Below are 17,678 nucleotides of genomic sequence, written 5' to 3'. Positions count from 1 at the left end.
TGGCTAACGATCCGGCAGGGAATGGATGTCAGGTAAGAGCTTTTGAAGGGGAGAGGTGATGATCAGGACAGGTGTGCAGATTACTGATGGGATACAGGTGCAGGTGAACATCGATCTCCCAACAAGCTAATCTGCCCGGCAACCAGACAGGGTGCGTTCCAGGACACCGGAAACACACTCCAGGACAGAAACACAGGCAAACACAGACTCAGGAAGCGGGGTTCGTGACAGACTTCCTATTGGGCATATATGGCAAATGGACATAAAATCCTGATTTAGTACTTTCAATACTTATATATGTCACTTGGGGGCGGCAGGTAGCCTAGTGGTTAGAGCATTGGACCAGTAACTGACTTGCTATGATCATATAAAATGGACAAAACATATGCCTTATGGACAAACAAGCATACAATCTGTGTACATACAGTTCCTACATATGTATAATTGTCCAAAACGCACCTTTTACTAGGTTAAACTTTTTTTTTTTTTTTATCAGATTTGGAAGATTTCACCCTTGAGACCTGACTTTCTGACCATTTCCCATATAGAATCCTGCGGTGAAGCGTGCTTGCCCCCTTTGGGATTTTTGGTTAATTACACCCGACATTTGCCATGGTCCACTTGCAATATGTTTTGGACCAATTGCCCCCCAATTGAGTGGTATTTGCGATTGTGTATATGTTTCTCCCAATACCTGTCACGCCTTGGTCTTAGTATTTTGTGTTTTCTTTAATTATTTGGTCAGGCCGGGGTGTGACATGGGTTATTGTGGTGTGTTTTTGTCTTAGGGGTTTTGTGGGGTGTCTACGTAGTCTATGGCTGCCTGAGGCGGTTCTCAATCAGAGTCAGGTGATTATCGTTGTCTCTGATTGGGAACCATATTTAGGCAGCCATATTCTGTGAGTGTTTTCGTGGGTGATTGTTCCTGTCTTTGTGTTTGCACCAGATAGGGCTGTTTCGGTTTTCATTATTTCATTTCGTTAGTTTTGTAGTTTCTGTATGTATAGGTTTTCCTTCATTAAAATATATCATGAATCATCATCACGCTGCATTTTGGTCCGATCCTTGTTCTACCTCTTCGTCAGAGGAGGAGTTAGAAGAGAGCCGTTACAATACCAATAAGTATAATTATAACTGAACTTCACCAAGCCAGAGGGCCTCACAAGGCATCACCTGCATTCTAGTCCCTCGTTTTACACATGAACCTCACCAGTCCTACTATAATCAACCCAGTACCACGGATCTGAACTTTTGGTTGCCCGCAACTGGCTAATTAAGAATTATGTCCAAGGATACCTCACTCAACTCAGTCCTGCTAATTACCTCAGCTGTGGCCCTCTTAAGGAAAACCTTGCTCTAGGAGTACCCTCAACAGGGGCTTTTGTTAATTATTAATTTAAAAATATATATTTTCATCTCTTATTGATAGATTAGATTGTCCAGGCTCACCTCTCTCCGTACTATGTTCCCTGCCAGATGGTGTCGACAGAGACGAACGCCTCGCTTCTAGTCCTTAGGAAACTTTGCAGTATTTTTTTTAATGTATTATTTCTTACATTGTTAGCCCAGAAAATCTTAACTGTTATGAACTCATTACCCAACATTGGAAGAATTTGGGCAAGATGCCTGGACACAGACATACGAGCCTGTCTGCTTCGCCTGCCCAACCACTTAAGACAATGAGAAAGGGAACTTTAGAGGGTGAGATAGAGGTTGGGGTCCAATTTAATTTATAAATTCCAAATTAGATTCCGGAAATCAAGCAGGAAGTGGAGAATTTACTTTCAATTTAATTGATATTGCAGCAATTTTCAGAAAACGGAATTGCAATTAATTAGGAATTTAGGCTGTCTGAACTGGAATTTAATTGACATTGAAGAAGAAAATCATCCTTGGAATAGAATTGGAATTTGTGGAATTGATCCCAACCCTTGTTATGACTATACAACACAACAACACAGAGAAGGAGCTTGGCTGCCATTCATCTACAGGTGAGAGAATATGTATTGTATGCCAGAAATGAGTCTCATTCTTTATCACTGATATAATTTTTTGACTGAAAAATGTAAAGATGTGTGTTGATATTATTAAATACCTTATGACCTTACAAATAGCCTGATTTGCGTTCAGAAGTAAATACTGTACACTGTAATATTATTCTGCTTATGTAATTGTAGGCATTTACTAGTTCTTAAACTCGTTCTTACAGTGATGAAATCATGAACAGAATTTGGAAAAGCCTAAATTTGGAAACAAATGAAAGTCCAATAGGAGAGAGAGAGACAACGAGAGCAAAAGAGCAAGTTCAAGTCAGCCAGCCAATGAGCACCAATATCCATGTGTCTGGCGTTAATGATCAACTGTAGCCCTATTCACTCAGTATTTACAAAGCTTCTCAGAGTAGAAGTACTGAGCATGGGTTGGTTTTCCCTCTTAGATCATAGCGAATAAGATTACTAAGGAAACGCTGAGAGCTACTCCACTCTCCCGAGAGGATAATGAAAATGATGATGAAGAGGACGGTTACTGGCTGGCTGATCTTGCTGGGCTACGTGTGTCTGGCTCAAGAAGAGGAGGTCTTGGGTTCTGTGGTGAATATCTACACTGAACTGAAGGAGCTTAGGTCTTTGGTGGGAGAGCTGAGTACTAAGCTCCATACAGCAGAGGCAGACCTGAAAGAGCAGAGAGCTATGGTGGATAAGCTGAATAAAGAGAGAGAAGGTACAGTAAATTGTAAATATCAATGAATGAGTATTTATAAGCAGACATTTCTAAAGCATTTATAAACATGTACTCAATCAAATCAATCCAATTTATTTCTAAAGCCCTTTTTGCATCAGCAGATGTCATCAAAGTGCAGCCCAGCCTAAAATCCCTAGAGGATGAAACCTAGAGGCTCTGAGGAGTGGCCAGTCCTCTTCTGGCTGTGCCGGGTGGAGATTATAAGAGTACATGGCCATTTAAGGCCAGATTGTTCTTCAATATGTTCATAGATGACCAGCAGGGTCAAATAATTATCAGTGGTTATAGAGGGTGCAACAGGTCCGTACCTCAGGAGTAAATGTCAGTTGGCTTTTCATAGCCGAGCATTCAGATGTCGAGACAGCGGGTGCGGTAGAGAGAGCGAGAGAGTTGCAAACAGCACATCCGGTGAAAAGGTCAGGGTTCCCTAGCCGCAGGCAGAACAGTTTAAACTGGAGCAGCAGCACAACCAAGTGGACTGGGGACAGCCAGGAGTCATCAGGCCATGTAGTCCGGAGACATGATCCTAGGGATTAGCTTATTATCATGAAAATACATAGAAAGTGTTACCCAATACTTTACAGGTCAACGTATATAAACGTATATAAATGTATATAAGTGTATATAAATGTGTATATAAAGTGTTACCCAATGCTTAACAGGTCAATAATGCTCACAAATAAGAAAGTCCTCTTCTTGCTCCTCCCCTTACTCCTTTTTTCTACCAATGCGGGAGTTTGTTTTGCATCGGGTGGGCGGAGTTTGCTCATTTTAGACCATTCCATTAGTCCCAAAGTGAAATCTCCACCCACCTGGGGCACCAGGCCATGCAAAACGAACTTGTCCGTTGTTAGAGATGATGATGTTCTCATTGCTGTGTTGTTGTTGATTGTTGTTGTTGTTGCTACTATCTTTGCTGGCAGAGCAACCCAAGGTAGCCTTCTCAGCAGCCTTGCTGTCATCTGAAAGTAAACACCATGGGCCCATCGACGCAGAGACTAACCTCATTTTCGGAAAGGTCCTGACCAACATTGGCAGTGCATACAACCCGATCACAGGTCTGGCACTGAACATACTGTATCTACATCATTATGTATAGCAGGGGTGGTCAAAAAGGGCCAATGAGGTGCAGGCTTTTTCCCCAGCCAGTCATGACACATCTCATTCAACTAATCAATTATTTTCAATAAATACTTTTGATTTGTTGAATCAGGTGTGTTACTGCTTGGCTAGAACAAAAGCCTGCACCATTAGGGTTCCTTTGTGCGTACGACTAGTCCACCTGATTTAAGCCTCTAGTAGCAATGGCCAAATGCCACCACTATTTATCGACTCCTTCTATGCCTCAGGTGTCTTCGCAGCGCCAGTGAGAGGGGTCTACTACTTCAGATTTTCTGGAAATGGCTTTGCAGGCCATGACATGGGTCTGAGCATATTCAAGGATGACCAAAGGATGATGTCTGTGTACGAATACCAATCCAGTGGAGAACAGAATGACCATGCGTCCAATGGAGTCACACTGCAGTTGGAGAAGGGCGAAGTGGTCTACATGCGCCTCTGGATCAACACATGGGTCTTTATCGATGGGCGATATGACTACTGCTCCTTCAGTGGCTTCCTGCTCTTTCCTATGTGAAGCAGACAGCACAATGTCACATTTTCCTCTGTCATGAGATAAAACCCCGATGCAGAAAATATATATATCCTGTTTTGAATATGTTTATATCGGTCTGATAATACAGGACTAGTAAAGACGCAATCGTCCCACCTGGCCAATAGCCAGGGAAAATGCAGAGCGCCAAATTCAAATAAAATACTATAAAAAAACGAACTTTCATGAAATCACACATGTAAGATACCAAATTAAAGCTACACGTGTTGTGAATCCAGCCAACATGTCACATTTCAAAAAGGCTTTTCTGAGAAAGCAAACGATGCTATTATCTGAGGGTAGCACCTCAGTATACAAAGTGAGAGAACATATTTCAACCCTGCAGGCGCGACACAAAAAGCAGAAATAAAAATATAAATCATGCCTTACCTTTGACGAGCTTCTTTTGTTGGCACTTCAATATGTCCCATAAACATCACAAATTGTCCTTTTGTTCGATTAATTCCGTCCATATATATCCAAAATGTTCCAACTTGCGCAAAGTCACTACAAAATATCTCAGAAGTTACCTGTAAACTTTGCCAAAACATTTCAAAAGACTTTTGTAATACAACTTTAGGTATTTAAAAAAAAGTAAATAATCGATAAAATGGAAGACTGAATGATCTGTGTTCAATACAAAAAGAAAACAAACTGACGCTGCTTTTCTGGTCATGCGCATCTATCAAACAGTACACTTCAAGGGACCCTCATTCAAGATGGCCGTGCTTCGTCATTACACAAAGGAAAAACCTCAACCAATTTCTAAAGACTGGTGACATCCTTAGAAATCTGGTTTCCCAATGAAAATCCATTGAAAGAGAGTGACCTAAAAAAAAAATCTGAATGGTTTGTCCTGGGGTTTCGCCTGCTACATAAGTTCTGTTATACTCACAGACATGATTCAAACAGTTTTAGAAACGTCAGAGTGTTTTCTATCCAAATATACTAATAATATGCATATATTATCATCTGGGGATGAGTAGCAGGCAGTTGAATTTGGGCATGCTTTTCATCCAAAATTCCAAATGCTGCCCCCTATCCTAGAGAAGTTTTAAGTCTGATAAGTATCTGTGCAAAACAGATTATCTGATAATACTTGTGGAATATAAACATACTTGCTTGATATATGTTTTCCAGTTTCTTGAAATACTTTTAGCAAATTATTTCTGTGTGAAAACTGAAATGGACTATTCATTTCTATGGGAAAACTGAAATGGTCTATTCATTCCTTCTCAGTAGACACATATCCAGAGCAACTTACAGTAAGTAGTGAGTGCATACATTTTCTTCATACTGGTCCCACTTTGGAATTGAACCCACAGCCCTAGCATTGCAAGCACCATGCTCTACCAACTGAGCCACACCATCACATTGCATAATCATAAACCACTTGATGTCTCAATGTACTCAATTATCATATTGTGCATTGTATTTCTTCATGGTGATTGAAATTCCACAGGCACAAACCTAGATGACCAGCCTATGTACAATAGAGTATGCGCTGACCAACTAGCAAATGTCTTCACTCACATTTTCAACCTCTCCCGGTCTGAGTCTGTAATACTAACATGTTTCAAGCAGACCACCTTAGTCCTTGTGCCCAAGAACACTAAGGTAACCAGCCTAAATGACTACCGACCCATAGCAATCATGTCTGTAGCCATGAAATGCTTTGAAAGGCTGGTCATGGCTCACATCAACATCATTATCCCAGAAACCCTAGACCCACTCCAATTTGCATACCAACAGATCCACAGATGATGCAATCTCTATTGCACTCCACACTGCCCTTTTACACCTGGACAAAAGGAACACCTATGTGAGAATACTATTTATTGACTACAGCTCAGCGTTCAACAACATAGTGCCCTCAAAGCTGATCACTAAGCTATGGACCCTGGGACTTAACACCTCCCTCTGCAACTGGATCCTGGACTTCCTGACGGGCCGCCCCCAGGTGGAGAGGGTAGGTAACAACATATCTGCCACGCTGATCCTCAACACGTGGGCCCCTCAGGGGTGCGTACTCAGTCCCCTCCTGTACTCCCTGCTCACTCATGTCTGCATGGCCAGACATGACTCCAAAAACACCATTAAGTATGATGATGACACAACAGTGGTAGGCCTGATCAACCAAAAACCACGAGACAGCCTATAGAGAGGAGGTCAGAGACCTGGCCGTGTGGTGCCAGGACAACAACCTCTCCCTCAACATGATCAAGACAAAGGAGATGATTGTGGACTACAAGAAAAGGAGGACCGAGCATGTCCCCCATTCTCATCGACGGGGCTGTAACCTGTGGAGCAGGTTGAGTGCTACAAGTTCCTTGGTTTCCACATCACCAACCAACTACATGGTCCAAGCACACCAAGACAGTCGTGAAAAGGGCACGACAAAACCTGAAAACTGAAAATATTTGGCATGGGTCCTCAGATCCTCAAAAGGTTCTACAGCTGCACCATCAAGAGCATCATGACTGGTTGCATCACTGCTTGGTATGGCAACTGCCTGGTATGGCATGTCAGAAGAAGACCCTAAAAATTGTCAGGCTACCGCATGGCAAGTGGTACCGGTGCTCCAAGTCTAGGTCCAAGAGGCTTCTAAACAGCTTCTACCCCCAAGCCATAAGACTCCTACATCTAATCAAATGGCTACCCAGACAATTTGCATTCCCCCCCCCCCCCCTCTTCTACACTGCTGCTGCTCTCTGTTTATTATCTATGCATAGTCACTTTAATAACTCTACCTTCATGTACATATTACCTCCATTACATCGACTAACTGGTTCCCCCGCACATTGACCCCTGTGCATAACCTTCTATTGGTATTTTACTGCTGCTCTTTAATTATTTTCTTTTTTGGCAGTATTTTATTAAGGGCTTGTAAGTAGGCATTTCACTGTTAGGTCTACATATGTTGTATTCGGCTCATGTGACAAATAAACATTTATTTGATGTGTCCGTAAGGCACTGAAGTAATACTGTAAAAAATGTTGCAAAGAAATTAACTCTTTGTCCTGAATACAAAGCGTTATGTTTGGGGAAAATTCAACACACATCACTGAGTACAAGCTCTTCATGTTTTCAAACATGCATCATGTTATGGTTATGGACAGTTAAGTCCATAAGAGGACAGTTAAGCACAGTTAAAGTACTCTGGGAAATTTTGGTTGTATCTGCTTTCCAACAGACACTGGGAGACAAATTCACCTTTCAGCAGGACAATAACCTAAAACACAAGGCCAAATATACACTGGAGTTGCTCACCAAGATGACAATAAATGCTCCTGAGTGGCCTAGGTACAGTTTTGACTTAAATCGGCTTGAACATTTATGGCAAGGCTTAAAGTTGCACTATGCAGAAATCACTCTGCCATTTCCTGGTTGCTAAAACTCTAATAGTTTGCCTAATTTAAGTTTATGTGAAAACATGTGCTAGTATAGAGAATCATTGTTCCATCTAAACCGCTGTGAAAAATATTTACATAACCAAAAAATGTTGTTGTTTCAGTTGTTTGAAGCTGGTGTCCAAAACCGAAAGTAAAAGACGCAAAAACAAATATTAAGAAGGGTACGCATAGAAATAGCACACATAGAACAGATCTGCCGCTTCTTAGACTTGCTTTAAAGTAGAATGATCAATCTATAACTCTTGTATGTGAATTTGGTCGGTTTGCCCAAAAAAGTTATATATAGGCACTTTAAAAATGATCAACAACTTGATAGAGTTTGGAGAATTGTTTAAAGAATAGTGGGCAATTATTGTACAATCCAGGTGTGCCAAGCTTTTAAGAGATTTATTCAGAAAGACTGTAATCGTTGCCAGATGTGTTTTTAATATGCATTGACTCAGGGAGTTGAATACTTCTCTATTCAAGATTGTTTTATTTTCCATTAATAATAAAAAAAATAAGTTAGCATTTTTCTTTCAATTTGACATTAAAGTTTTGTGTAGCTTGTTGACAAAAATGACAATTAAATACATTTTAATCCCACTTTCTAACACAACAAAGTGTAGAAAAAGTCTATGCTTTCTGAAAGCACTGATGATAATGATTTTGACAGCTGATGATGACAATAGAAGTGAGAATTATACTCACATAAAATTAGGCACATGGTAACCCTTCTTTATAACTAGGCCTCTAAAAAAGCTTATAAATGTTTATAAATGATAATAAAGGGTCACTATTAGCTGAACATGATGAGGTACTCTGGTTTGGTCATCATTTCTGCTGGTTGTTCACTAGACTGTCATAGCAGTCAGTGGGGTCTGTCGTGGAGCGAGGAGAGGTAAAAATCATGGTGGAGTTACCCAGGGTATAGCGCCCTGGGTAACTCAGGACACGTGCCACGTACATACAACTGTGGCCAGCACCATCAGTAGGGGTATGTGGGATTGGCTGAATAGCTTGCATTCACAGAAAAATACACACCCAGTCCATATGTTGCTGCTAAACAAAGCAAGAAAAAGTGTTGAGCCAGAGTCTGTTAATAAATTAATAAAAGTCAATATAAAATGTAAACCTTGTGCTATAAATTATTATAAAAAACAGACATTACTCTGTTCATCACCATAACCAACACACTGCTCATGGCATTGGAAAATAATGTATTTTAATAGCAATACCACTAATTAGCAATACCACTAATCCTGTTGAATTAATTCCTTTCAATGGCATCACAGGTGGTTGCTGCTGTCCCGTGGTAGTTTCTTTTCTCCCATCTCACCTGGTCCACTCTTGGCCCGGAGTTCACTCAATGCGTACGCCTGCCACAGAAATACATTTTGCACACGCTCGATCTGACAAAGAGACAATGTTTCCATAACAGATCAACACCTTAAAGGAATACTTCAGGATATTGGCAATGAAGCCCTTTATTTACATCCCCAGAGTCAGATGAACTTGTGGATACCATTCTTATGTCTCTGCATGCAGTTTGAAGGAAGTTGCTAACTAGCGTTAGCGCAATTGCTAGCTAGTATTAGCGCAATGACTGGAAGTCTATGGTAAATGCTAGTATGCTAGGAGATACCATAGACTTCCAGTCATTGTGCTAATGCTACTTAACACTGGCTCATGAAACTACCTCCAACTTTCTTCATACTGGGTGCAGAGACATAAAAATGGTATCCATGAGTTCATCTGACTATGGGGAAGTAGATAAAGGGCTTCATTGCTTAAATCCCGAAGTATCCCTTTAAACACAACAGTATACAAGAGTAAACTATTGGTATCTTCTATCTTAATTTACTATCTTCTATCTACTGAATTGGTATCTTCTATCTTTGTTTATAGTACCAAATATACTCCCAGCAAGCAGCTGTTTGTGTGTGTTGTTGTATGTCAGGGTGTCTGTCGCTTACATTTTGGATGATGAATTGTTGTGCTGCTGTGGTGCTTTGGAATCCCTGTGTAACTCTCTGGTATTCTGGTTAGTTAGGCAAGAGCTGCAGTTTCTTCAGCTTTTCACCAACGGTCATATCATCCCAGTACAATGGCAATTCTAAAAACACATCAAGCACAGGAGTATAAGTAGAGTTTACGGCATGAACAAGACTATAGGTTGATGTTTAAATTCTAAACAGGTGTTAAAGATTGCAACATGTTTAGATAACCGTCTAGACTAACTTACCAATCCAAAAATGTGCTAATTGAGTGACTTTCAGTGACTGACAAAACAAGAGATAAACTGCTGATGCACGATCACATTTCGAACTTGCACCTTCTATATTTTACGATTCTACCTTTCAACAGTAATTTGAGACTGAGTAAAAAAAACACAAAAATTAAAATAATAATAATAACATTTATTATTATTATTACTTTTTGTCAGGGGCTCCCTAGTGGCTGCTTATGTCGCTTATGCCTAGAGAATGTCAAATGTAATAAAAATAAGTCTGAATTTTAACAACAACAAAAACATATCAATCCGTACTTGCACTCTCCACTCGCTTCATCTCATAGGTACGACCTGTTCTCCAGTCGATGGCCATGTTGGTGTCCAGGTTTACAGTGACCTTGCCGTCTTCCGTGCCCTCAACCTCTACTGAAACGACTCCTCTCAAGTATGCCTGCCCTATAAGGTAGTTGGCATGCAGTCCCAGCTCCATCCACAGCTGCACATCGACCACAGGACACTGAGGGCCACAAGGGCCTCATTGCTCACATTCAGCTCACTACTGAGAGCGCCACTAACCCCCCTCACATGGTCCGTCCCGTGCCCCACCACGCTCAGCACCGCTGGGGGAGGCCTCCAGGGGGTGATGGTGAGGCCTGTAGGGGCAGAGGGAGGAAGGTGAGAGCCATGCCAGGGGGAGGAGAGGGAAGAGGGGAGAGAGAGATTATCCTTTGTGTCCTTTTCAATGTTTTTTGGGTTCTCTCCCCATCCAACTTGGCAGAGCTGGAGAGGATCTGCAGAGAAGAATGGGAGGAACTCCCCAAATATAGGTGTGCCAAGCTTGTAGCGTCATACCAAATAAGACTCAAGGCTGTAATCGCTGCTGTCATGACGTGACTATCATTCATGTGATGACTGCTATTCATTGAATAATTATGTTTAATTACTACTCTATTAAATTAATCATGTAACAATTAACTCAACAGGAATTTGGGGCACCATGGGAAACGTTTCCAGGATTAACTCAAGAATATATCGATATCATACCAGTCATCAATCAATCATTTCCCCATCAGTGTCATTCTGAACATCGTTGACTTCATAAATATGCACGAACCCTAACCTAAGTGTTGATTCAGCAATATACAAACTGACGAGCCAAAGGGAGAGTTTCTGCAAGGTATTTTCGTCCGGTCGTTAAGTTATAATACATGGATAACCCCCCCCCTCGCCCTCTCCTCTCATGTGGGAGAGAGGGGGGGGGGGCTGTTTATCTGTCGGCCATGGGCCTAGCTGATCTGGTGCCTTTGATACTCACCAACGAGAGAGAGTCATGACACTGCCAACGTTACTTCAACAATGTACTGAGTAAAGGGTCTGAATACTTATGTACATGTTTTGCTCTGTTTTTGCTTTGTCATTATAAGGTATTGTGTGTAGATTTTTTATTTTAAATCCGTTTTAGAATAAGGCTGTAACGTAACAAAATGTAGAAAAAGTCAAAGGGTCTGAATACTTTCCGAATGCACACTCCTTGCACAGTTTTAACATTTTGGTGCCTTAAAATTTAATCTAAAAAGGGATTCAATTATATTTTATTTCCTACTTATCTACACAACCTGCTCCACCCTTTCAATGTGAAATAAACATGATAGAAAATGTTCTAAATTATTTAAAAAATTATAAATGAAGATGTCTTGATTGCGTATACAGTGGGGAGAACAAGTATTTGATACACTGCCGATTTTGCAGGGTTTCCTACTTACAAAGCATGTAGAGGTCTGTAATTTTTTTAATCATTGGTACACTTGAACTGTGAGAGACGGAATCTAAAACAAAAATCCAGAAAATCACATTGTATTATTTTTAAGTAATTACTTTGCATTAACCTCTCTGAACCACCCATACCGGATCCGGGATAATTGTCATCAGCAACGCTGAATAGCATAGCGCCACAGTCAAATAATATTACTAGAAAATATTAATATTCATGAAATCACAAGTGCAATATTGCAAAACACTGCTTAGCTTTTTGTTAATCCATCTGTCGTCTCAGATTTGGAAATTATGCTTTACAGCGAAAGCAATACAAGCGTAAGTTTGTGTAAGTTTATCTATCGCTCGACAAAACAATAAGTACACTTAGCATCAGGTAACTTTTTGTTCGGTCACGAAAATCACAAAAGCAATTAAATTAATCGTTTACCTTTGATGATCTTCGGATGTTTTTACTCACGAGACTCCCAGTTAGACAACAAATGTTCCTTTTGTTCCATGAAGATATATAAGATATATTTAAAAAATGTTTACCCCCTTTTTCTCCCCAATTTCATGGTATCCAATTGTTAGTAGCTACTATCTTGTCTCATCGCTACAACTCCCGTACGAAGGTTGAAAGTCATGCATCCTCCGATACATAACCCAACCAAGCTGTACTGCTTCTTAACACAGCGCGCATCCAACCCGGAAGCCAGACGCACCAATGTGTCGGAGGAAAGACCGTGCACCTGGCAACCTTGGTTAGCGTGCACTGCGCCCGGCCCGCCACAGGAGTCGCTGGTGTGTGATGAGACAAGGATATCCCTACCGGTCAAACCCTCCCTAACCCGGACGACGCTATGCCAATTGTGCGTCGCCCCACGGACCTCCTGGTCGTGGCCGGTTATGACAGAGCCTGGGCGCGAACCCAGAGTCTCTGGTGGCACAGCTGGCGCTGCAGTAAAAAAATAAAGATATTTTTTATATCCAAATACCTCCGTTAGTTTGGTGCGTTATGCCCAGGAATCCACCGGAAAGAGCGGTCACGACAATGCTACACCGTTGATAATTATAACAATTGAAATGCTAATCCTTTGCACATGAACCTAATGCGGCTGTATTGTCTCTCTTTATACTCCCAGACATCATTCAAACAGTTTTAGAAACTGCAGAGTGTTTTCTATCCAAATCTACTAATCATATGCATATCCTAGCATCTGGGCCTGAGTAGCAGGCAGTTTACTCTGGGCACGCTTTTCATCCGGATGTGAAAATACTGAAAATACTGCCCCCTACCGCAAAGAAGTTAAGCCATTTTGCCACAACTTGGGAAGTATGCTTGGGGTCATTGTCCATTTGGAAGACCCATTTGCGACCAAGCTTTAACTTCCTGTCTTGAGATGTTGCTTCAATATATCCACCTAATTTTCCATCCTCATGAAGCCATCTATTTTGTGAAGTGCACCACTCCCTCCTGCAGCAAAGCACTCCCACAACATGATGCTGCCACTCTCGAGCTTCATGGTTGGGATGGTGTTCTTCGGCTTGCAAGCCTCACCCTTTTCCCTCCAAACATAACGATGGTCATTATGGCCAAACAGTTCTATTTTTGTTTCATCAGACCAAAAGTACGATCTTTGTCCCCATGTGCAGTTGCAAACCGTAGTCTGGCTTTTTTTATGGCGGTTTTGGAGCAGTGGCTTCTTCCTTGCTGAGCGGCCTTTCAGCTTATGCCGATATAGGACTTGTTTTACTGTGGATATAGATACTTTTGTACCTGTTTCCTCCAGCATCTTCACAAGGTCCTTTGCTGTTGTTCTGGGATTGATTTGCACTTTTTGCACCAAAGCATGTTCATCTCTAGGAGACAGAATGCCTCTCCTACCCGAGGGGTATGATGGCTGTGTGGTCCCATGGTGTTTATACTTGTGTACTATTGTTTGTACAGATGAACGTGGTACCTTCAGGCATTTGTAAATTGCTCCCAAGGATGAACCTGACTGAGGTCTTGGCTGATTTCTTTTGATTTTCCCATGATGTCAAACAAAGAGGCACTGGTACACCTTCAAATGACTCAAATGATGTGAATTAGCCTATCAGAATCTTTTCTGGAATTTTCCAAGCCATTTAAAGTCACAGTCAACTCAGTGTATGTAAACTTCTGGCCCACTGGAATTGTGATACAATGAATTATAAGTGAAATAATCTTTCTGTAAACAATTATTGGAAGAATTACTTGTGTCATGCACAAAGTAGATGTCCTAACAGACTTGCCAAAACCATAGTTTGATAACAAGAAATTTGTAGTGGTTGAAAATCAAGTTTTAATGACTCCAACCTAAGTGTTTGTAAACTTCCGACTTCAACTGTACATCAAACAAACCAACCATTGAAAATTGTTAAAAGTAGTCCTTGTGGATAGAGTTTGTTTCCCTTTGAAATCATAGTTTTTTGTTTGACATAAGATTTTTTCTCTTTAAAATGTATCGTCAGCATCACTCTGTTATCGTGGACTTGCCTTACAGCTAGGCTCAGTCCCACATCTTGTTAGCACTTATTTGGCTAAATTATTAACCATATTTTCCTCTTTTGATACAGCCACAGCAGTCTTAAAATGGACTGTTACCTTGAAATCAACACTAAGATGTTAAAAAATGTAAACTCCAACTCCAGTTCTTCTCAGGAGACAGGTCAGTGTGTGTAGAGAGAACACATTTGACCAGGTGGAGTCAGGCGTCTTCTTCATCGCCCTGGACCACTACACCAACGAGGCAGAGGACCTCAAGTTTGGACCAGTGAGTCACGACCTAGTGGACCTAGTGGATTACTGGGCTAAACACGTGAACAAAAAGGAGGTATTTGGACATAAATGATGGACTTTATCGAACAAAACAAACATTTATTGTGGAACTGCGATTCCTGGGAGTGCATTCTGATGAAGATCAAAGGTAAGTGAATATTTATAATGCTATTTCTGACTTCTGTTGACTCCACAACATGGCGGATATCTGTATGGCTTGTTTTTGTGTCTGAGCGTTGTACTCAGATTATTGCGTGTGTGCTTTTTCCGTAAAGTTTTTACAAAATCTGACACAGCGGTTGTATTAAGGAGAAGTGGATCTAAAATTTCATGCATAACACTTGTATCTTTTAGCAACGTTTATTATAAGTATTTTTTATATGGCTCTCTGCAAAATCACCGGATGTTTTGGAACTACTGAACATAACGTGCCAATGTAAACTATGAATTTTGAATATGAACTTTATCAAACAAAACATGCATGTATTGTGTAACATGAAGTCCTATGAGTGTCATCTGATGAAAATCATCAAAGGTTAGTGATTAATTCTCTATTTCTGATTTTGTGACTCCTCTCTATGACTGGAAAAATGGCTGTGTTTTTCTGTGACTAGGTGCTGACCTGTCAATCGTTTGGTGTGCTTTCGTCGTGAAGCCTTTTTGAAATCGGACACTGTGGCTGGATTTACAACAAGTTTATCTTTAAAATGATGTAAAATAATTGTATGTTTGAGGAATTTTAATTATGAGATTTCTGTTGTTTTGAATTTGGCACCCTGCAATTTCACTGGCTGTTGTCGAGGTGGGACGCTACCGTCCCACTGGTGCCAGAGAGGTTAAGGACAACAAAGTCAAGGTATTGGAGTGGCTATCACAAAGCCCTGACCTCAATCCTATAGAAAATATGTGGGCAGAACTGAAAAAGTGTGTGCGATCAACGAGGCCTACAAACCTGACTCAGTTACACCCGCCCTGTCAGGAGGAATGGGCCAAAATTCCCCCAACTTATTGTGGGAAGCTTGTGGAAGGCTACCTGAAACATTTGACCCAAGTTAAACAATTTAAAGGCAATGCTACCAAATAATAATTGAGTGTATGTAAACTTCTGACCCACTGGGAATGTGATGAAAGAAATACAATCAGAAATAAATCACTCTCTACTATTATTCTGACGTTTCACATTCTTAAAATAAAGTGGTGATCCTAACTGACCTAAGACCGGGAATTTTTACTAGGATTAAATGTCAGGAATTGGGAAAAACTGAGTTTAAATGTATTTGGCTAAGGTGTATGTAAGCTTCCGACTTCAACTGTATATTTCTAAGTGAAAAATCTGAGTCTCAGCATTTCATGCATTGTTTCATCTTGCATGCGCACCATCTCGCGCCAGTTAGATTTTTGAATCGGAATTGACACCATAGACAGCGTGTATGGCATTGTGTGGGCAAGAGGTTTGCTCTTGTCAACGTTGTGAACAGAGTGCCCCATGCTGGCGGTGCGGTGAAGTTATGGTATGGGCAGACATAAGCTACGGACAACAAACACAATTGCATTTTATCAATGGCAATTTGAATGCACAGAGGTACCATGACGAGATCCTGCGGCCCACTGTCGTGCAATTCATCCGCCGCCATCACCTCATTTTTCAAAATGATAATGCACGGCCCCATGACGCAAGGATCTGTACACAATTCCTGGAAGCTGAAATATTCCAATTCCTGGAAGCTGAAAACATCTCCAGTCTGTTGTCCCTATATGCTTCAAGATGGCTGCCATTGTTCCTGTACCCAAGAAATCAAAGATAACTGAACTAAATGACTACCGCCCCGTAGCACCCACTTCTGTCATCATAAAGTGCTTTGAGAGGCTAGTCAGGGATCATATCACCGCCACCTTACCAGCCACCCAGACCCACTTAATTTTGCATACCGACCCAACAGGTCCACAGATGACTCAATCGCCATTGCACTGCACACTGCCCTATGCCATCTGTACAAAAATAATACCTATGTAAGAATGCTGTTCATTGACTACAGCTCAGCATTCAGCACCCTCCAAGCTCATTATCAAGCTGGAGGCCCTGTGTCTCAACCCCTCCCTGTGCAACCTGGTCTTGGACTTTCTGACGGACCGCTCCCAGGTCATGAAGGTAGGAAACAACATCTACACTTCACTGACCCTCAACGCTGGGGCCCCACCAGGGTGTGTGCTCAGTCCTCTTCTGTACTCCCTGTTCACCCACGACTGTGTGGCCATACACGCCTCCAACTCAATCATCAAGTTTGCCAACGACATTACAGTAGTGGGCTTGATCACCAACAACGACGAGACAGCCTACAGGGAAGAGTTGAGGGCACTCAGAGTGTGGTGTCATGAAAACAACCTCTCACTCAACGTCAACAAAAGGAGATGATCGTTGATTTCAGGAAACAGCAGAGGGAGCACCCCCCTATCCACATTTTAGGGACAGCCGTGGAGAAGGTGGAAAGTTACGTTCCTGGGTGTACACATCACAGACAAACTGAAATAGTCCACCCACACAGACCATGTGGTGAAGAAGGCGCAACAGCGCCTCTTCAACCTCAGGAGGCTGAAGAAATTTGGCTTATCACCCAAAACCCTGACAAACTTTTACAGATGCACAATCGAGAGCATCGTGTCAGGCTGAATCCTGGTACGGCAACTGCACCACCCTCAACTGCAAGGCTCTCCAGAGGGTGTTATGGTCTGCACAACGCATCACCGGGGGCAAACTACCTGCCCTCCATGGCACCTACAGCAGCCAATGTCATAGGAAGGCCAAAAATATCATCAAGGACAACAACCACTCGAGCCACTGCCTGTTCACACAGCTATCATCCAGAAGGCAAGGTCAGCACAGGTGCATCAAAGCTGGGACCGAGAAATTGAGAAACAGCTTCTATCTCAAGGCCATCAGACTGCTAAACAGCAATCACTAACTCAGAGAGTCTGCTGCCTACATTGAGACCCAATCACTGGACACTTTAATAAATGTATCGCTAGTCACTTTAAACCATGCCACTTTAATAATGTCTACATATCTTACATTACTCATATCACATGTATATACTGTATTGAGACCCA

At 41.6% G+C, this 17,678-nt stretch overlaps 1 protein-coding gene across 1 annotated transcript; it reads left to right on the top strand.

Annotated features, from left to right (window-relative positions):
• The first annotated feature begins 2,380 nt into the window (after positions 1–2,380).
• LOC109896929 (complement C1q-like protein 2) lies at positions 2,381–4,782 on the top strand. The gene is made up of 3 exons (XM_020491385.2): positions 2,381–2,721; positions 3,666–3,800; positions 4,092–4,782. Exons 1-3 carry the CDS (start codon positions 2,499–2,501, stop codon positions 4,376–4,378), a joined length of 645 nt encoding a protein of 214 aa, XP_020346974.1. The 5' UTR covers positions 2,381–2,498; the 3' UTR covers positions 4,379–4,782.
• The last annotated feature ends 12,896 nt before the right edge of the window (positions 4,783–17,678 follow it).

This window comes from Oncorhynchus kisutch, linkage group LG9 (genome assembly GCF_002021735.2).
Source record: "Oncorhynchus kisutch isolate 150728-3 linkage group LG9, Okis_V2, whole genome shotgun sequence".
Taxonomy (NCBI): Eukaryota; Metazoa; Chordata; class Actinopteri; order Salmoniformes; family Salmonidae; genus Oncorhynchus; species Oncorhynchus kisutch.
The sequence above is the reverse complement of the archived record's forward strand: the minus strand, read 5'-3'. Positions and strand labels throughout refer to the sequence as shown.